General features: G+C 35.2%; 1 protein-coding gene across 1 annotated transcript; it reads left to right on the top strand.

Annotated features, from left to right (window-relative positions):
- Positions 1–258: 258 nt before the first annotated feature.
- rabggta (Rab geranylgeranyltransferase subunit alpha) lies at positions 259–21,564 on the top strand. Its single transcript, XM_052106356.1, has 17 exons — positions 259–323; positions 737–760; positions 881–991; positions 1,278–1,402; positions 4,952–5,139; positions 6,759–7,007; positions 7,441–7,524; positions 10,835–10,917; positions 11,021–11,116; positions 11,416–11,521; positions 11,662–11,713; positions 13,645–13,733; positions 14,149–14,237; positions 16,451–16,567; positions 19,824–19,937; positions 20,085–20,172; positions 20,684–21,564. The coding sequence occupies exons 2-17, from the start codon at positions 758–760 to the stop codon at positions 20,830–20,832; spliced, it is 1,743 nt and encodes a 580-aa protein (XP_051962316.1). The 5' UTR covers positions 259–323; positions 737–757; the 3' UTR covers positions 20,833–21,564.
- Positions 21,565–22,748: the final 1,184 nt, after the last annotated feature.

Genomic DNA, 22,748 nt, shown 5'->3' with positions numbered 1-22,748 from the left:
AAAGACGCATGAAACACACACGCACGCACACGCGCGCGCGCACACACACACACACACACACACACACACACACACACACACACTGTATCAGTATTTTGTAGAGTAAGTGGCATACCGCATTTTTAGCCTGTACATGGCTGTAAAGTGCTTTTTGGTATTTTTATTGTATTAACTTATTATGTAACTGATACAGTGCAATACGCCGTCAGTCCACTAGATGACACCGGTGGATGTTATGATGACGTCTGTAAGAAGCGACGGAAGAGTGTTTTGTAGTACAGCATTCATTGCACATACAGCAAATCCTGAAGTCAGTTATCGAGGTAAAACATAAAGACACTCTATTTAAACCTATTTATTAGTTGTAATATCTATCCCAAATATCCGTCTTTAATTCAAATCAAAAGATCGGTTATTCTCGTGCATTTTATGACGCATTATCTATTCTGCTGGTTTAACATCAGTTTGTCACTTCACATCATATGTGATACATATTTGCAATGAGATCTTCATAGGGTGTGGTTTTGGTTGGACTCTCGAATACATATTAATGAATATATACACGTGTTTGCATATTTATTTTGAATATTTAGAAGCTCATTTTCTTTTATCTTTATTTACCCTTCACGCACAAAATGTCTACAGTTGCATACATGCAAATATTCACATGCACAACATTTATTTGTTCGTCGGGTTATAAAAGTTAGTCGCATTATTCTTTCTTTACTATTTACAGATCTTCATTCAGTGGTGAATTATGGTGAGTTTATCTGCCACTCCTACATCACATCCCGCTTCCAGTATCATTTATTCATCTGTGCATCTTAGTTTACTTCCCTTACTATCTGTTGTTAGACATCTCTTTCCGTGTAATTTTTAGCACGGACGTGTGAAAGTGAAGTCGACAGCACAGCAGGAGGAGGAAAAGAGGAAAGAAAGAGAGAACAAGTTGAAAGTGTTTGTATCTGCTCGAGATGCTGTGTTAAAGAAGGTTTGTAATATGGTGTGGTTGTACAGAACATTGGGTTTTAGTGTTTAGGCATACACGTGAGGGATGGAAAAATGTGAAGCTGGGAAGGATATGAGATGAAATCTAACTACAGTTTTTTTTATTTATTTATGGGATCTAACTCTGCCAAGGATAAAACAAAAATGCAAATATCCATGAAAACATGTCATTACAGACTGAGATCACTCTAACTATAGTCTTGAAGAAGTCATGTTTTGAGTTGAAGTCCGTTAGTGTGTGGTAGTTTAACTCTCTGTCTCTCTTTCAGAGGAGTGCTGGTGAATATGATGAAGAGGCTTTGCTGTTGACACAGCAGCTTCTGTCGGCAAACCCGGACTTTGCCACACTGTGGAACTTCAGGAGAGAAGTGCTGCTGCTGCTGGAGACACTTCGGTAATAGACCACTAAAACTTATAAAATGGAAAAAGTGGCCGCACTATGCATATACCGGTATTGTTTATTTTGCACAGACGCGTTTTGGCGTGTGCCTTCTTCAGTGTGCAACAAAATCACAATGTACCCAGTCTTATATAACCACACCCATATAAACACCAGCCTATAATATAGGATAATGATCAGACCAATAATACCAACAGTACACAGATGAGGCTGCAAAAATATTTAAAAAAATTAATACAATTGTTCCAATTATAAGAAACAACTTAATGATAGATCATCATTCATCCCACACGGGATACATGTGTTTAAGTTAAAGATATACCAAGCTTCTCGTTGTAAGAGGCGGTTCTCACGGTCTCCCCCTCTTGGAGCCTGATCAACACATTCTAAGCCCATAAATTTAAGCGTATTGACAGCATGGCCCGCAGAATTGAAGTGCTTTGCAACTGATGATTTTTCATCATTCTTCCTAATAGCACATTTATGCTCAAAAATACGGGTTTTAAGTTGTCGCTTCGTTTTGCCCACATAGAGTAACCCACACGGACACGTCAATAAATACACAATAAAAGTAGATATGCATGTAATTCTGCCCTTTACTTTATATATCCTGCCTGTTTTTGGATGTGTAAATGAATTAGCTGTGAGCATAAAGTTGCATGCTGCACAGTTCAGACATCTAAAATTTCCATGTGGAATTTTGAAGGGAAAAGGCGACTGAATAGGTGCAGGGAGGTGCGACCGCACTAACCGATCTCGAAGGTTAGGTGCTCGTTTACGCTGAAATTTATGGGCTTAGAATGTGTTGATCAGGCTCCAAGAGGGGGAGACCGTGAGAACCGCCTCTTACAACGAGAAGCTTAGTATATCTTTAACTTAAACACATGTATCCCGTGTGGGATGAATGATGATCTATCATTAAGTTGTTTCTTATAATTGGAACAATTGTATTAATTTTTTTTAAATATTTTTGCAAATGTATAACAGCCTCATCTGTGTACTGTTGGTATTATTGGTCTGATCATTATCCTATATTATAGGCTGGTGTTAATATGGGTGTGGTTATATAAGACTGGGTACATTGTGATTTTGTTGCACACTGAAGAAGGCACACGCCGAAACGCGTCTGTGCAAAATAAACAATATATGCATAGTGCGGACACTTTTTCCATTTTATATGTTATCTTTTAGGCCAGCACTCTTAAAATTCATTATATACACTGAGTGAAGCCTGCTCTCATCCTCACCCACTAAAACTTATGCCAGCTTCACATTGTGTCTTAACCAGGTGTGATGCAAGTAAGAAACAAGCTATAAAAAGCTCTTCCTTAGGGATTTAAAAAAAATATGTATTCAATAAAGTAGGGATGCACCTATATAATTATTATTATTTTTTTCTGATTTGATGCCAATTAAAAAAAACAATATGCCGATAAAATATCCGTATTGGCATGTTCAAACTATAAATAATTCCCATTGAACATGGATTGGATCTGTTGAACACATGACAGGCCAACATTTTAAAGAGAGTCATAATAAAAGATAAACTCAGCGAAAAAAGGAACAGCCCATTTTCAGGATATTGTATATTAAACATAGTTTTGTAAAAACAAATAAACTCCACAGATAATTATTTCAATGCTTGTTCAATGAACCGTAAACAATTAATGAACATGCGCCTGTGGAACGGTCATGAAGACACTTACAGTTTACAGATGGTAGACAACTAAGTTCACATTTAAAATAACTTGGGGCACTAAAGAGACCTTTCTACTGACTCTGAAAAACACCAGAAGAAAGATGCCTAGAGTGCCTACTTACCTGTGTGAACATGCCATAGGCATGCTTCAGGGAGGCATGAGGACTGCAGATGTTGCTGGGGCACTAAATTGCAATGTCTGTACTTTGAGATACCCAAGACATCGCTACAGGGAGACAGGAAGGACAGCTGATCATCCTTGCAGTGGCAGACCACGTGTAACAACACCTGCACAGGATCGGTACATCCGAATATCGGTGGTCAAACACAAGTTGTCAAATGTGATGCATATTACGACCAGATGTTAAAGGTGATGTGATTCGCTAGGGCTGGGCAATATGGCAATAAATAAACCCCCCTTTTTTATTTTTAATAAAGGGGGACTATTCTCAATTTGTGTCAAATTTTTCAACTTTAAAATGAACTCACTTAACTTCAACATGATTCAAATACATGTTGCAGGGCAACCTGGTTTGAAACAAACAACATTCAGTTAATTATATAAAACATAGGTGTGCAAGAAAATTGCACAAAAAAATAGTGCAACACACAGGAAGTTGTCAACATAGTGTAAGTGTAAAACAAATTAAAGTGTATAAATATATATATATATTTTAAATAACACAGATGTTAAAAAAAATAAAAGAATAAAAAAGAAATCTGCTAAATACTTCTTAGCCAATGTATGTATTATTTTTTATTAAAACCAAGTCTATCTAGTAAGTTAACTAGAAATCAATAACTAGAAATTAATAAGATTATCTTGAAAGTACTCCTCATCAAAGAATTTGTATTTATAATCATAAACCCCGGGAAGGTCCAGGAAGCACATTAATCAGCATAAAAGTAATCCATACAACTTCAGGGTTTAGATCTATGACTCTTACACTATGTTTCAGAAGTGATATGATATGTGTGGGTGAGATTAAATACAAATTTAAGTCACTTTTTTTTTTTTATTTCTTTTTTTACTATCAATCTCCACATTTGACCAGCCCCAACCAGTTGATGGCTGAAAGTGGAAGTGGAGATTTATAGTAAAAATGGACTTCAATATTTTTAGTTCAGCAGAAGAAAGTAATCTGGGATGGCATGAGGGTGAGTAAATGATGAGATAATTTTCATTTTTGGCTGAACTTTCCCTTTAAGGCTGCATGAATTAAGATTAAAATTGCAGTATGGCCTTTTGGGATTACTAACCCTGCAAAAGACTTTTGCGTTTTCAAATCGAATAGTCTGCATTCACCACTACAGTCAGTGCTGCGTTAGTGAGTGGTACCATCTAGCAGGTGTGTGCAGTACACGCTGAGCAGTGTTTTTCAAAATAATTGGTTCCCAAATGTTGGCTATAGATGCACTTGAAATACGTCACGAATCAAAGCAATAATTTGCAATATATATCTAAATGATCATGGTTAAAGGAGTGGTGGATGTTTGATTCTCCCATTGATAGCCATATGATTTGAGAGAAGAGAAGGAGTCAAACATCAAGCCAAGTGGTGAGATTTATTTTATTTTATTTTTTTCAGATTTTGGTGGATTGACAATGTATCTAACTATAGCGTTTGCTAATATTTAATGCAAAACCTCATACCTCGATTTAAAAAAACAAAAATATAATTTTTATTCATCGAATTAATCAACAAAATTGAAAAAGCCCTGTCTCTCTTGTCCCCTTGTGATTGGATATCCCAAAAGTAATCTTAATACCAGGTGTAAACAGGGCCTGAGTGTAGCGAGACAGACTATTATTGACTGATTTTTCCTTCTCCTTTGTCCTCTAGAGAGAAGGATGAGGTGCAGAAACTCTATGAGTCTGAGCTGCACTTTATCGAGGCCTGTCTGAAAGTCAACCCTAAATCATACGGCAGCTGGCACCACCGTACTTGGGTCACCAGCCGACTGCCCCAGCACGACTGGACACGAGAGCTCGGCCTCTGCGATCGCTGCCTCAGCCTGGACGAACGCAACTGTAAGATGCTTGGTTTTTTTGAGTGGCTCAACACAGCAGTATTGGCTCGAGATTGGGGTGGGATTACCTGTATTTGATAAATGTGTTTGAAAACAGTCATTATTTTTGCAGTTCAGTTTGGTGGCGGAGAAATTTCACGCTTCACCTTTTGTTCACGTTGTAACGGTATTTTCATGACAATAAAGAACCCCTCTTAGCAAATGTTACTGTTGGACAGAAATGAGAACCACAACTGAGAATAGACCAAATGCAAAACAATCTTAATGGCACTGAAAGCAGGCTTCATTTTCTTTATGAAAAAAAATATTTCTTGTTTCTTTTGATTTTGAGGAGAAAGATGTGGACATTGCTCAGAGGCATACACTCACCTAAAGGATTATTAGGAACACCATACTAATACTGTGTTTGACCCCCTTTCGCCTTCAGAACTGCCTTAATTCTACGTGGCATTGATTCAACAAGGTGCTGAAAGCATTCTTTAGAAATGTTGGCCCATATTGATAGGATAGCATCTTGCAGTTGATGGAGATTTGTGGGATGCACATCCAGGGCACGAAGCTCCCGTTCCACCACATCCCAAAGATGCTGTATTGGGTTGAGATCTGGTGACTGTGGGGGCCATTTTAGTACAGTGAACTCATTGTCATGTTCAAGAAACCAGTTTGAAATGATTCGAGCTTTGTGACATGGTGCATTATCCTGCTGGAAGTAGCCATCAGAGGATGGGTACATGGTGGCCATAAAGGGATGGACATGGTCAGAAACAATGCTCAGGTAGGCCGTGGCATTTAAACGATGCCCAATTGGCACTAAGGGGCCTAAAGTGTGCCAAGAAAACATCCCCCACACCATTACACCACCACCACCAGCCTGCACAGTGGTAACAAGGCATGATGGATCCATGTTCTCATTCTGTTTACGCCAAATTCTGACTCTACCATCTGAATGTCTCAACAGAAATCGAGACTCATCAGACCAGGCAACATTTTTCCAGTCTTCAACTGTCCAATTTTGGTGAGCTCTTGCAAATTGTAGCCTCTTTTTCCTATTTGTAGTGGAGATGAGTGGTACCCGGTGGGGTCTTCTGCTGTTGTAGCCCATCCGCCTCAAGGTTGTGCGTGTTGTGGCTTCACAAATGCTTTGCTGCATACCTCGGTTGTAATGAGTGGTTATTTCAGGCAAAGTTGCTCTTCTATCAGCTTGAATCAGTCGGCCCATTCTCCTCTGACCTCTAGCATCAACAAGGCATTTTCTCCCACAGGACTGCCACATACTGGATGTTTTTCCCTTTTCACACCATTCTTTGTAAACCCTAGAAATGGTTGTGCGTGAAAATTCCAGTAACTGAGCAGATTGTGAAATACTCAGACCGGCCCGTCTGGCACCAACAACCATGCCACGCTCAAAATTGCTTAAATCACCTTTCTTTCCCATTCTGACATTCAGTTTGGAGTTCAGGAGATTGTCTTGACCAGGACCACACCCCTAAATGCATTGAAGCAACTGCCATGTGATTGGTTGATTAGATAATTGCATTAATGAGAAATTGAACAGGTGTTCCTAATAATCCTTTAGATGAGTGTATATTGCCTGTTTCCTGTTTTTCTGTTCTCTCTCAGTCCACTGTTGGGATTACCGGCGGATGGTGGTAAAAGCATCAGGTGTTTCTGTCGAGCAGGAGCTGCAGTTCACAGATCGTCTCATCGGATCTAATTTCTCTAACTACTCCAGCTGGCATTACAGAAGCACACTGTTACCGCAGCTCCACCCAGAGCCTGTCTCTGACTCCACCTCCAACACAAGCCCCTCTCCCACAGCATCACCTCAAACTCACTCACACAGAGTCTGTGAAGTGCAGCTTCTGAAAGGTACACTCAAACTCATTCTCCCCTTATAGCTATGCAGTAAGGCACTCAAAGCTGTTCTATAATGTGAATAAAATCATGGCCAAACATAGCTGAGTGATATTCACAAATTATTTAATTGTTGACATTTTTATTAAGCAAATTCAAGTGTCATCCTTCTGCTAGCAGATATAGTTCCTGACATGTAAATTTGGCACAGACATAAAAACTAATATAGCTTTGTAGGAAGTCAGTTGCCTGGGACAATGGTCAATTATATAGTTAGTAGGCATTATACAAAAATATTAAACTGCAGAATGCCGTCATTGACCATCAACTAGTCCAGTGAGCCGTGTAATACGCTTTGTGTACATACACATATTTCATATGCATATAAATACATACATTTTTGGCCTGTTTGTTGTAATTTCCGTCTACTTCTGTCTTTTAACTCTAGAATATGAGCTGGCACACAATGCCTTCTTCACTGACCCCAATGACCAGAGTGCCTGGTTCTACTACCGCTGGCTGCTTGGTAGAGGTGTGTGTCCATACACTATGTGTGCGTGTCAGTGTTTTTTTAAGTCATAGACAGAAAGAACCTCCTCAGACCCCCTATTTTTTCAGTTTTATACAATTAATATTGTTCTATTATATTATATACATTTATATATATATTTTTAATTGTTTTATATATATTTTGTTTTTTATATTATACAAAAGCCAAGTTAATAATCAAAAATTAGATGTAAAAAAAACATAAAAGTTCCACTGAAGTACAGCAGCTCAATACTGTGGACTTTTATTTAAAGTTGTATCGAGGATTGTTCTCTACTGTTATCAAAACCAGTGATGATCAATAGCCTTCAATTTAATCTGACAGACTCGTTTGGAAATTCATCATACTCTGTTGAGCATAATTAACGGCTATAAATATTTATTTTAAAAATATTTATATAATTAATTTTGAAACTGTTGTTGGTAACATTTGACAATATAAGATCATATACATTTTACGTACATGCCATACTAGTTATTTTTAACTTACATTTTAATTTAAAAGTAATAATGTGCATCCCTAATGTTTTCATAAATAATTTGAATTGATATTATAAGGATACAGTACAATGAAGTGCTTTAAAGCCCAGACGTACTGACAATCATAAACACAGGTTCCTAAAAAGTATTAAAATATCTTAAATTCACTTTTCTAAACTTAAGGCCACAAAAAGTCAATAGCTTAAACAGAGTAAAGAAAAGTCTTAAATAATGTTAGTATATATGATTTAACATTTAATTTAAATATAATTTAAAAAATAAATCTTTCATTCAAAGCATCTATATATGTCAATACAATCTTTTAAAAAGAAATAATCTAAACATTTTCAATAAAAAACAAATCATGAAATATATATATATATATATATATATATATATATATATATATATACACACACACACACACACACTCTCTACTGGTCAAAAGGTTTGAAAAACTTACTCATTCTTTATTATAATTTTTGTTTTCACATTTTAGAATAATAGTGAAGTCATCAAAACTATGGAATAAAATAAATGGAACTAGGGGAATTATTTTGTTACTAAACAAAATCCAAAATAATTCAAATCTGTGTTATATTTCAGCATTTTCTAAGTAGTCACCCTTTGCCTAGAATTTGCAGAAATGTACTCTTGACATTTTCTCAACCAATTTCTTGAGTTATCACCCTGGGATGCTTTTAAACAGTATTGAAGGAGTTCCCATCTATGTTGGGCAATAATTAGCTACTTTTTTCTTTATTATTTGGTCCAAGTCATCAATCTCAAAAACGTTTTTTTTATTTTTTATTTATAAAATTTTAGTTTTATAATGAAATAAATTAATATGGTGGCATAATGATATTTTTGTTTTCAAAATTAAAGTTCAAACATTTAAGCATACACGTTCAGATCAAAAGATTTTTAAGATCATGTGAAACATGTCATTGAAGTGTTTCAAAAGTTTTGACCGGTAGACATACAGTATATAAACTGTAAGAAATACATCCAAGTACAATGGAACATTTATTTTGAATGTTAATTATTTATTTAACATTTCTTGATTTATTTATTTTTATTTATACTGTATGGATTTATTTGACACATTTCATGATTTATTTAACATTTCTTTATTTATTTTTATTTATACTGTATGGATTTATTTGACACATTTCATGATTTATTTAACATTTCTTTATTTATTTTTATTTATACTGTATGGATTTATTTGACACATTTCATGATGAAAATGTCACTCTTGATCCTCCATAAGGATACAGTTTCATAGCCGTATGTTTGCAAACTGAATCAGTATTTATATGTGATATCTAATAATCATGCAGGAAAGACTTTGCCAATAATTTAAGCAGTTTTATTTGCATTAGATTACTTTTTATTTTATACATATATCAAATTGCTGAAGTGGAATGAAAAAAAGTACCTTGTTAAAAAAAAGTGTCAACTAAAAAGTTGTGAGTGCATATGTATTCACCCCCTTTGTTATGACATTTTTAAATAAGATTTGGTCCAACCAATTAACTTCAGAAGTCACATAATTAGTTGAATAAGGTCCACCTGTGTGTGATTAGTGTCACATGATGTCCGTATAAATACACCTGTTCTGAAAGGCCCCTGAGTCTGCAACACCACTAAGCAAGTAACATGAAGACCAAGGAGCTCTCCAAACAGGTCAGAGACAAAGTTGTGTAGAAGTATAGATCAGGATTGTGTTGTAAAAAAAATATCCCAAACTTTGAACATCCCACAGAGCACCATTAAATCCATAATAACAAAATGGAAAGAATATGGCACCACTATAGATCTGACGAGAAGGCTGCCCACCAAAACTAAGAGCGGGCAAGGAGGGCATTAATCAGAGATTCAACGAAGATAACACTGAAGGAGCTGCAAAGATCCACAGCGATGGGAGTATCTGTCCATAGGACAACTTTAAGCTGTACACTCCACAAATTGGGGCAAGAGTGGCCACAAAAGAAGCCATTGCTTAAAGAAAAAAATATTAAAACACATTTGGAGTTCCAAACAGCATGTGTCAGACTCCCCAAACATATGGAAGAAGGTTCTCTGGTCAGATGAGAGTAAAATTGTACTTTTTGGCCATCATGGGAAATGCCAAGTGTGGCACAAACCCAACACTTCAATAATAAAGAATTATTATTCTACATTTTTGCTCATAATTTCAATGCAAACTTGAATTGTTAAATGCAGTTGTAAGTGACTTTATCTTTGAGACAAGTCAACAATAATTTTTACTTGACTGAAAGACAAGGACATGGAAAAGCTCAATGTCGAGCAGAGTCTTTATAAATTTACTTCAACAAAGGCTATAGCCAAAATATTGTTTCAAGTCAGTCAGCCCTCAATTTATCTCTGCATTTAGGAGATAAAGGACCACGAGCAATAAATTGCACAGCAAGAAAAAAGATAAGGAAGAAAAAAAACTTGTACCGCCTTATCTGTATCTATCTATCTGTCACTTTATCTCACTTCTCAGGGCAAGCATAACAAGCCAGGCCCATTGTAAGTTCACATCTTTTGGAATTTCAAGAAACACAGCTGCACTATAGAGACCACTGATCGTTATCAGCTGATAATCGTTTTAAATATTTTGATCGGTGGTCTCTAAAAAGGCAGACCAGAAGAGGTCGATCGATCGGAGCACCCTTACCCTAAACATGTAGATACCCTGTCAACCCAAAACATTTAAATAACCCTGTGTGTGTGTGTGTGTGTGTTTGGAATAACTACAAACTTTGTAAGACAAGCCTCCTCACTTCTGTGTGTGTTTGTAGCTGAGCGAGATGAGATGATCAGCTGTGTGTATGTCAGTCGTGAGGGTGAGAGGGTCACCGTTGCCTTCTCCAAACCTGTTCATGTAAGTGACTCCTGAAAGAAACTCAAGAGAAATCCAACTCCATTGTTTAAACAAAGCAAATTTAGCCAAGTTAGATTAGTGCATCTTTATCTGTCTCTCGCAGGCGGCGTCTGTGGGTCTGATGTTGGTGTTGGACGGTCAGCCACAGCAGGTGGAGTGGAGAAGCACTCACCCACGTTTCCATCACAGCCCTGTCTGGGTATCCTTCACTTCAGTCATTTACTCACCCTCATGTCAATACAAACCTGTAGGAATTTCTACAGTGGAACTAAAATGAGCACTTAAAGGACTAAAAGCACCACAGAATTAGTCCATTTGACTCATGCGCTTCGGCAGAAACCAATATTGACAGTGCATAAAAAATAACGCTTACATTTCATTCTGTTCCTCACTTATAGTTATCGTATGACTTCAGATGATTTGGAATATAGCCTTTGAGTCATAAGGTGTACTTAAATTATGATTTGTAGCGTTTGGAACTTTTACTCTCTCCATCAGCTGTGTGATCTTCCTCCCGGCTCTATCAGTGACCTGAATAATGAACACAACCTGACCGTCCACTGGACTTTGAAACACACACACAGAGATTGTGCCCTGTACACAGGTGAGAGACACAGACATGTTCATGTGATCACAGTGGGGGACAAGCAGCTGAGGTAGAGGGTGCTTTTTCTCCCATCTTCAGGTATTTGCTTGAAGGAGGTGATGTGGAGAGTATTTTTAAGTTTCTCTGTCATATTTCAGGCTGTGTTGAAAGCTGGTGCAGAGACTCTGCCACTGATCAGGAACTTTTCAGGTACAACTTTGTGTGTCTGTGTTGGGGAAGCTACTTTGAAACTATAGATTATTTATAATAGTTCAACTAAAGTCAAGCTACCTTTTTAAAATACAGTCAGCTACACTACAAGTTACTAACATAAAGTTACTGCATTGAATCTATTTAAAGGTGCTGTAAGCGATTTTAGCCGTTCTATATAGACTGAATTAGCTATGCCCCCTCTTTCCAAAACCACATGCTCCAGAGATACCAAACTAGCTTTGAGACCGACATCACACAGAAATGGTTGTTTAAAACAACAGCAGTAAAATAGCACCCTCAACTGACAACTGTTATGATCAACATGGCATACAAATGCAATATGCCTCAATAATTTTCTGCAAAGACAATAATGTGTCAACGTGCAAAATTATTGACAGGCAGAAAATGTCATTGTCCATGGCCCGTGGACATTTTTTTTTTTTTTGCTGTTTTCTACTGAGTCTAGAGCTGTCACAGTGAACGATGATATATCACACAACACTTATTTCAGTCATATCTTTCAGGGAGTAGTAAAAATATTTACATACCTTTCCATGAAAAATTGCTTAAAGTACCTTTAATGGGCCAGTTTCTCTTTTTAATACAGTTAACAGATATAGTTTAGATATGCAATCAGAGCATTTATCTGCCAGTGAGAATCTTAATTAGGGTGACATCATTAAACTTATAAATGAACAGATAAACAGACTGTAAATAAAGCTTAAAAAACTAGAGATGCCAATAAAATTGCAAGCATTTAATGTAATATTTCTTTAAAATTTAACACTACAATAAGGTTCTATTTGTTAACATTAGTGAATGCATTAGTTATCATAAAAAATTAACAATTTTGTTTTACAGCATTAATAATTATTGATTAATATTAATGAATGAAAATACAATTGTTTGTTGTAAGTTTATAATGCATTAATTAATGTTATACCTACAACTTTCCATATTAAAAATATATTAGTATATGTTGACATTAATATGAATCAAGATTATCACATAGCTCTCTGATTGGACAATGGCACCATCTAGCGGTCTGATATTTCTCAGTAACAACCGCACATCCACACATCAAACCGCTCATCTGGGTAATGCGAGTCATCTTTTCTGCTTCTTAGATCACTGTAAACTAATAAAATAATTTAAACGCATATCAATGTTTCATTTGCATTTATTAAGGAGTTGGGTGTTCATTAATTACAAAATTAACACAAACAGAAATCTCATGCAAGCCGGAGGTGGATTTCAGCTGTTCAGCGATTTATTTATTCTTGTATAATTACATAATTTCAACTTAAATTTATATTTTACGTTCATATATTTATTTATCTGGATAGTAGTCCTGTATTTTATTAGTCAACTGGCTGTAATCGCAAAATAAACCCTTTCAGGCTGATACAGGACCACTCAGCTTTGCGTCGAGGTCCCTGTTGGGGTTTATTTTACGATAACAACTGGCTGACTGTCCATTATCGCTTTCATAGTGTATAGTACGTCATTTGGGACACAGCTATTGTTTATTGTTAGTTCAAATTAATTGGTGAATCTTTTTTAAATTGTTCATTGAAATAATTTGTTCGAATAAACCGATTCACTAAATAAATCAGACTTCTTAATGCTACTTTAGAGAGACAGCACTCTAATACACTCGTACTTTTGATTAATGAATCAGGTTCTCGGTTGTAAGGCTATGTGTGCATAAATGTGACATAAAAAAACATGATGTAACATTTTGTCACGCAGCACCACAGCTCATTGGGGAAAACTAGGTTGTTTCAGCAAATATTAAAAAAAATTGAAAACTGAAGAATGCAGTTAAGATAGTTATTACAAGTAACTAAAAAATGCAATGTTACTGTCTATTTGTTTACACATATGTTTTATGATGTTAATTACTAATATATGTGTGTGTTTGGCAGGAGTGAGTTATCGATTGAGAAAAGCTCAGTACTACAGGCAGAACTTCAGTCATGCAATCAATTACTGGAGCTCGAACCTCAGAACAAATGTAAGCCACTGTGTGTGCGTGCATAGCTAGATTTTTTTTTGTTGGTTTAATTGTCCCAAAAGAGAGCTACATCTGAAAAACATTCATTAACACCCATAGTTGGAAAATGTATCAATAAATAAAGAAAATACTGTATTGTAACTAAAATTGCTACAGCTTTCAGGGTCAGGATTAGGGTGTGGGTTAGGGTTAGCCTTTGGTAATTACAATTAGCTTTATTTTAAAACAAAAGAAGTCTTTGGTATATCCACATCTACATAGCTAAGTTAATGTGTGTGTGTGTCATTGTGGTTTAATTTGGGAGTGTTTTTTTTTTGTATATGCATCCTTTAGATAGCCTTCTTATTTATCTGCTTTGTCTTTGACAAAATAAAAAGTTTTTTTTTTTTTTTTTTTGTCTCTGTCTGTTTTTCAGGGTGTCTGTTGACGATCATACTCTTAATGAGAGCTCTTGATCCTCTGGGTCATGAGAAAGAGACTTTGGTTCATTTCCAAACCCTTAAAGTGAGAAACTCTTATACTCCTGCAACCTCAAGTATCTTTGTGGTATTGACAGGTCCTTTGTGAACAGGAAATCAAGTGGAACAAACGGTATCACATAGTATAAATAACTGAGCTCATCCATACATTTCTGGAAGTACAAATTTGCATGCAGAATGTCAAAATTGACATAATTGTAAAAGATTACAAGACAAGACCTACCATGTATTCTGAGATAAAAGGAATATTCCAGGTTCAATTCAAGTTAAGCTCAATCAACCACATTTGCGGCATAATGTTGATTTCCGCAAACATTTATTTTTACATTTTTTCTTTATAAAAGATAAAATCTTGTTTACAGTGAGGCACTTACAATAGATATGTGTGTAAACATGATTTTAGAGTGATAAAATCGCTTAATAGCCCAGTGTAAAGTTAGTCAATATTACAACTTCGTTACCATGACGATGTAATGTCAACAAACCCTAAAATGACAAAACATTTCTATTTAAAAGCTCAGATAATACACATATTTTAAAAGAAGAATGAATGTAAGTGCTTTTATAAAATTACAATCTCCAAATTTCTGCTTTAAAACCCTCCAACAATTGGCCCCATTCACTTCCATTGTAATTGCCTCACTGTAACCTTAATTTTTGCCTTTTTTTTTTTTTTTTAAAGAATAGATTTTTCAAAATAATTTTTTGTGGTAATCAACATTATGCCACAACACTTACAAAATCCAGAGTTCTGGCAAATTAGCTGCAAATTTACCATACATTTGCTGCAAATTTGCCACTCATTATTTTCAAATGCAAATGAACTTGTGATTTGCCACAAATGATTGCCATAAGTTTGCAGCTCTTCTACGGTAGTGGTGAACCTCCGGCAAACCTTTGGCAACAATGGACAATTTGCCGCAAGTTTACCACAAAGCTTATTTGCATGTGAATATGATCAGTGGCAAATTTGCTGTGAACTCTCAATTTTTGTAAGGGAAATGCTGTTGATTGAACTTAACTTGTATTGAACCCGGAACATTCCTTTAAGTGATGGTATACACCTCTGTAGAAGACACTATTTTTCTATTTGTTCTCAACAAAAACTTCATTTTAATAGCAACTGCTTATATAGCTAAGCAGCACTCAAATCAAATATCACTTGAAAGTGAAAGTCCCTCCTCAAGCTATAAGTACAAGCGCCATTCTTCACCACAGTTGTAACTCCAAACTCAAGCCTAAAAGACACTCTTTTTAAATACAAATATAACAGAACTTTCAATATCAGCAAATCTCCTCCTATTCTCATCTTGCTCAAAAATGCACAAAATAGCACTTAATTTCAACATTTGTTCCCCCTTTCCATCCCATTGCAAAGCATGCTGGGAAATGGAAATTCCCTGTCCAGTTTCATAAATGCTGCAAAAAGTGTTCATGTAGTCCCGACTCAAATGGATTAAGTAAACTTCAATTTTACAAATTTACATTTTACATTTACACATTTGGCAGATGCTTTTATCCAAAGTGACTTACAGAGCCCTTATTACAGGGACAATCCCCCTGGAGCAACCTGGAGTTAAGTGCCTTACTCAAGGACACAATGGTGGTGGCTGTGGGGATCAAACTAACAACCTTCTGCTTACCAGTTCAGTGCGTTTATTTCATCTGTAGCAAATTTACTATAAAGTTTTATGCGTTGACATTAGTTTAGGCAATATTTAAACTGTGAATTAACAATGAACATTAATTTTACAGCATTTATGAGTCTTGGTTAATGCTAATTTCTACATATACATCATACATCTTTTACTTTAAAATTATTAATTTAATTCAAATCTTTCTTTTTTAATCTTTAGTTTTTCTTTTTCATGCTTTGTTACTTTGTTTTTTTTTCACTACTAATTTGTATTCTTTTTTCATCATTTCCACCTTTTTTATTTATCCTTATTCTTGCTATTTTTCTTTCTTTTAATTTTCTTCAAATCAAATGCAATGTTGTGATTCATCTCAGAGCTGGTTTGTTTGGTTCATGATATTGAACTCTTATTGAAGAATGTTTTGAAATGCATGTGAAGGATATAACCAGGAAAAATATGATTTCTTAAAAATATAATAGCCTTCTTTGTTTTGTTTGATGCTTCAAATACACTTCAAAACCCTCTGAGCAATTGGTATTAGTGATGCATGCCTTGGCAAACACCACTGATTAAAAGGCTGTACTTATTTTCTCTCTTTCAGGAAGTGGACCCTATGCGGTCATCCTACTACAGTGACCTGTGCAGTAAGTTTCTGATTGAAAACACCATTCTGAAAATGGAGTATGCAGAGGTGCGAGTGTTTAGCCTCTCCAGTAAGGTAATAGAACCCATAACCTTGCTTAGTGTGAGAGATTATATTTATACACTGTTTGGACTCTTGATATGAAACTTGATATGTTGCTCATATTAAAACCTTTTGATCTGAAGCAGTGGTCTGCCAATTATTGCTTAATCTCAGGCAAATGTTTGCAGAAAAACTTATAAATGAAAAAAATGCAATATTTAGTTAACATGAGCCAAAGTAAAATTTCAGCAAAATGTTTAATTTTCCCTCCCATTCTAAAATATATTAAGTACAATTCAGTGTAATGAGTTGGAGCAGATTGTGAAGGAAAATAAGCAATGAGCATACACTCCTGGGCATAAAAAATGGGCCAAGCCAAAAACGGTGAAACATTATGCTTTTAATGGTCTCCACAAGTTGTCATTGGTCAGGAAATTAGCAAAAATTAAACAAATGTATTCCTGGTGCACTTCTGTGCCACCATTTGCTCATTAATCGATGAATTGTTTGGAAAAAGCAGGAAACAGGAATTCACTTGTATATTTTCTTGTAATCAAAGGTAAAATCATGATAATGATTAAATGAACACGTCTGGGTGTGAAATATTTTCCAAAAGTATCTTCAAGGATGTTTTTTTTCTTCAAAGACTAGTCATACCTGATGCAGCCCATTGAAGGCCTGATAACAAGCCCATAAATGGAACCAGGAATGATCGAGCAGGGAGAGATCTACAATATACAGTGTTTTGAGTCCCAAGGTAAAGGAGTGATAAAAACTGCTCCAAAAAAATAAATATCATGCAGGGGTTGTGGTCAGAAACCACATAGCTGGTCTGCATCAAGCCAACTGTAGCTGTTCTGAAGTTTACAAGACCCTAAATGCAGAAAAAATCCCTATTACTCTATCAGCAAATAAGAGAATAGGTCAACAAATGGTGATGTTTCCATAAAGAAAGGATCTGTAAGGCCCAAAGCCTCTTCATGCAGGGATGACCACCTGCTGAAATTGACAGTTCTCAAAGACAGGCAAAAAAGCCTACAACAACTGTCAGCAGAATTCAAGACCTCAGAAAACAAGAATCTTTCCAGAGGAACAATAACCAGAAGGTTATCTTTGGATTGTTTGATTCAGAGTGGTTCAGCAGAGTTGTGTGGAGTGATGAAGCCCAGTTTGAGTTGCAAGATGATGCTTAAGAGAGGTGTCTTCGAAGATCTGTTGAGAAATACAACAGTGAATATGTCTCTACCACAGTGAAGCATTGAGGAAGAGGTGTCATGGTGTTGGGAGCATTTCAGCTGCTGGTACTGATGAGCTGCTTCATTGTGAAAAGTCAATGAATGCTTTGGAGTAAAGGAGAATATTGCAGAAAGGCTTGCTTCCCACAATTGAAAAGTTGTTTTCTAAATAGGAATGATTAGATGTTTAAAAAAAAATTAAGACTATGCTCCTGCCCACACTGCAAAGACCACCAAGGTGTGGCTTCAGAATAAGACCATCAGGCTCATGTTTTGGCCTGGACACAGTCCAGAGTTGAACCATTTAGAAAATATTTGGTCTCATCAACTGTTTGAAGCCATTAACATTGATTGGAACAACATTTACGCTTCTTTCTGTAAAAAGCCATCTGCAAATTTACCCACAAGGCTTAAACATTTAAAGAAATCAAAGAGAAAAGCCATCCCATAATAATTTACATTATCGATTTGTTCAATTCTTGCTATTTTCCTAACCAATGATTTGTGATTAAGACCATTAAAAAATCCATTTATGTACATTTTTAATGTTTAATGTATAATTATTTAAAAATATGGAAAGTAGTAACATTAAAGAATGAGCAGTTGTATTCAAACTTTTGACTGGAAATATATGTCAACTTAATAGTAATAATAATAATAACATAATATCTTGAACCGCAGTGCCTAAAATCCAATGTTCCCAGAAAACAGAAGATTGAAACATGTCTGTGAACTTTTTATCAACATTAATATTTTAGATATTTTGTTTTTAGATTATTAGGTTAATAGATTTAGATACATTTGAGATTATTTATATGAATTTTAAGTGAGTGTATATCTTAAGTCATGTAACTGGTCAAGTAAGAGTTTTGTTTTTTTTTCTTTCCATTTTAATCACTTTTTTAATCTTAAATAAAAAAAAAAACTTTTTTATTTTAATACAATTTTAATATATTTTTTCCTTCTCTAGTGTATTTTAAATGGATTTTAAAATGATATATAAAAAATGACAAAGTACAAATAGTCCATATGTAGTGACACTCAAAAAGCTGCATGCATAATGAATATTAAAGCTTTAGCAAAATGCCATTTAAAAGTGTTAAATGGAGCATGATACTGCAGAATATTTGAACTCTTCCAAAAGTATTTCTTGTCAACTCCCCACGTGAATCAAGCTGCTCTAAAAAGATCATGTCTTAATTTGCATGTGAAATGAGTGAGATTGTGCTGCATTGTTTAAAGATGTCTCCTGTGAAGAGATTGATTTACATGAATGTCATCACACAAGCAGGAGTATTATACAATTGTCTTCCTATACCATTGTCATGTGGGAGGTAATATTACTTGATATAATCTGTTAAAATAGAGATATAATGTAGATCTTCACTCCCCAAACACAAGGAAACATCCTTCAAATGTGGGTGTTAGGCATGAAGCTGGATGACAGCTGAATAAGAAAAAACCCATCTTTTCCTTGTATCTACCAGCTTAGTTGACAACAATATTCACACCTGTTTATCAAACCACACGGATTACGACAGTCACATCTGTAAATTCACCTTTATTGCAGCAAGTTTTCCTTCTTGAAAATGACCATAATCACATTCATAGAGTAGCTCAGTCATCATTGCAGTTTTTAAGACTTTTTCAGTTGAAACAAGAAACATAATCCTGAAATACAGTCTGTAATGCTTTTCTGATTTCTCCACACACTGGTTGAAGGAAATAAAGAAGAAATCTGTCATTTCTTTTCAATATTAATATACTTGGTACCATCTGACCTTAATTTGCAGAGACAACTGTAAGTTAGCTATTTTTTAAGTTTAATTAGTTTTAGTTTTAATTACTTTGTGCACTTAGTGCCACTGAAATATGGGTGTGATGACAGCCAAAAAAGAATGTTACTTATTTTATATAAGTTTCTTAGAACTGAATATCATACACAATAAGAAAAGGACAATGTGTTCTATGAAAGTAAAAAGGTACATTTTGTATTTATGTTGACTTAATACATCATTCATAGTCTTTTTTTCTTTTTTTTGCTCCTTCCAAAGAACTTGACAATCTTGTGCCATCTTGATCAGCTTCTGTTGGTGACTCATATCAACCTCTCCTCCAATCAGCTTGCGAGGTTACCGCATCAGTTTTCCATGCTGCGGTGCCTTGAGGTGAAACAGAGCGTTCTCTTCTTGAATATCCTTCAAATCACTGTTTCTCAATCGTTTTCTTAATGAACACATTACTAATAATGACGTAAATGGCAAGATGTGTATCATATGTAATGGTGTCATGTGTTTCTGTGGACACACACACAGGTGCTGGAAGCCGATGATAATGTCATTGAAAGTCTAGAGGGACTGTACCAGCTGCCTAAACTAGAAGACGTTTCACTGAAAAACAACAGTATCCTTTTATCAAACAAATATAGATATGTTTACCTCATTGCGTTTTATTGGGTTTCTGAGCCGCTGCTCAACCTGGCTTTATTCCGTGCATTTCTACTGATAAGGCAAATCTGGGACAGAAAAATTACTCTGCACCGGTCCACTTGTGAAAATGCTATTTTATTCTCAAATTTGTATAATATATATAATATATATACAGTATCTCACAAAAGTGAGTACACATCACTTTATTTTGCAGTGTCTGTGTTACACATATTGCATGTTACTATTATTAATTACTATAGTAATAATAACAGTATGCAAGAACAAGCAGCTCCACACAATAATTACACCACAAATACATGTTGATATAATTCACAGTAACATGAACATAAAGTGACATAAAGTGTGACCTTTCTTTTTTTTTTTTACTGGTTGTGTCCTTTTGGATGGGGGTAATTGTGTTATTTAAAAAATATATATTTTACTATGACCAAACAAGAAAGTTTTTTTCTTAGCGCATTTTCTAGAAATCAGTAAGCTGTCTGATCTTGAGCCCTTGGTGTCCTGCCCCAAACTGACTAAACTGGATCTGCGTGGAAACCCTGTCAGCACAACTGCCAACGTACAGTCAGAGCTGGCCGAACTGTTGCCTTTGGTTACTTCCCTATCTCTGTGATGTGCATTATTAACTTGTGTGTATGTGTCACTGAGATGTTTCGAGTGTTCCTGTGTGTTGGTCTAAATACCTGCACTGCTTTAGTCTAATTAGAGCTCAAACAAAAAAATGTAAAACCGTACCTCACGTGCTGGGCCTAATCACAGGAATAGTTCACACTAAAATGAATATTGTCTTATTTACTCACCCTCATGCCATTCCAAAGCTGTAGGCCTATGCTGTTTTCCGTGGAAAACAAAAGAAAAATTGTTTAAAAGTTTCAAGCTGCTCTTTTCCACACAATTTCATTATTTAAGAAACCAAGTAGTTCATTAGACACTTACACTAAATTGCACTGTTTTCAAAGTCCTCTTCAACAATTTCAGTTTGTTGCTATTATGTGATTTAAGTTGTTATTCACTGAAAATCTTCCCCTTTGCTGCACTGTAAGGAACATTATCCATTCCAAATATTCGAAAATGTGTGTTGCATTCACACTTGAAAACCAATGGTGTTTTGGCGATTAGTGACAATTTGGTGCACCATTTTTGTAATCTAAATGCAATGCAAATGAGATTTGAGAGCTTTCTATTTAAGTGAGTAATGTTCCTCACACAGAGCTGTCATTTGGCTTCAGAAGACATAGAATATAGCACATAAATTACATGGACTACTTTTATTGTACTTTATCCCTCAGTTTTTGAGCTTGATAGCCATGATCACCGTGAACTGCCATATGTAAAAAAATAAATACAAAAATCGGAAGATTATTCTGAATTTCTACTTTTGTGTTGTACAACATAAATAACAGCATACAGGTTTGCATGAGGAATGAGTAAATCAAAGCAAAATTTTAATCTTAGGGTGAACTTGTTTTAGAACACTCTCCATGTGCGTGCTTATGTTTATATGTCCTAGTGTGATAAATGTTTCACATTTCAAATAAAGTTAACACCAAAATGCATGCTGAAAGAGATATACATTTAGCCACATGAGCTTTTTACTCTTGGCCCTTAAAGTGGAATTATTAAGCCTGAAAGAAAAGTATTGCTTTGCAGCATATTAATGTAGATGCAGATATTTGTCTCTGGGTTTCTTGTACTCATGAATTCTACACCTGTATTGGCTCTACAAATGTCAACCATTTGTTGTGTGAATGCTGCAGGTATGAGAATTACGGAGCCATGTAATGAATGCATCTTCATGACTATAAAGCAATGTGTGTTTCAGCCCCCTTTTTGTTTCCAGTGAGTTTTTTTTATTATATTTTTTTATTACTATTATTTGACTTTAAATAAATTTTTTGGTGTCTGATTCTGGACATACTGTAGTTAAGTAAAAAAAAAAATTGGCTAATATAGCTGCAATGACAGGGCCATGCACTGGGTTTACTGGTTTGGTCATGTTGTAATTCAAAGGTTATGAGTAGATGCACAATTATTAATAACTTTTGAAGTTAAATAATGTTGTATTTTCAGGGCATTGTGACAATAATTTCTACATTTATTGTTTGGTATCTTTACAAAAAAAAAGTGCAGTGTTGGGTAGAGTACTTCTGAAATGTAATCCAGTAATCTTTTCAATGAATCTAATCTGTTAATCTAATTGCTTTTGGATTAATCTTGATAAAATTATTGTATATTTTGATGGAAATGTTAGTTCTGTAACAGTAAATATTAACAACAATTTGCTTTTTGTCCATGTGAAGCCAGACATAATTAGGCACATTTAAAACAATCTAATCTAATTATTTTTTTTACATATTCTAAATGACATATAATCTGTTACAACCCATATAAGGATATTTAAGGTAATTTTGATAAAGATTGGTCAAACTTTGTTGGTGGAGTAGTGGAAAAATGGTATGTGAATCCAATGGTGATAATCATAATATTTTACATGCATTCAGAAATGTATGGACTCAAGAAGATTTAAAG

Source organism: Xyrauchen texanus, chromosome 35, assembly GCF_025860055.1.
Source record: "Xyrauchen texanus isolate HMW12.3.18 chromosome 35, RBS_HiC_50CHRs, whole genome shotgun sequence".
NCBI lineage: Eukaryota > Metazoa > Chordata > Actinopteri > Cypriniformes > Catostomidae > Xyrauchen > Xyrauchen texanus.
This window is presented reverse-complemented; position numbering and strand designations above follow the sequence as displayed.

Coding starts and splice junctions, on each gene's coding strand:
- rabggta (XM_052106356.1), top strand. Junction 10,918..11,020: donor CCTTCTCCAAACCTGTTCAT/GTAAGTGACTCC, acceptor TGTCTCTCGCAG/GCGGCGTCTGTGGGTCTGAT. Junction 11,522..11,661: donor AGATTGTGCCCTGTACACAG/GTGAGAGACACA, acceptor GTCATATTTCAG/GCTGTGTTGAAAGCTGGTGC.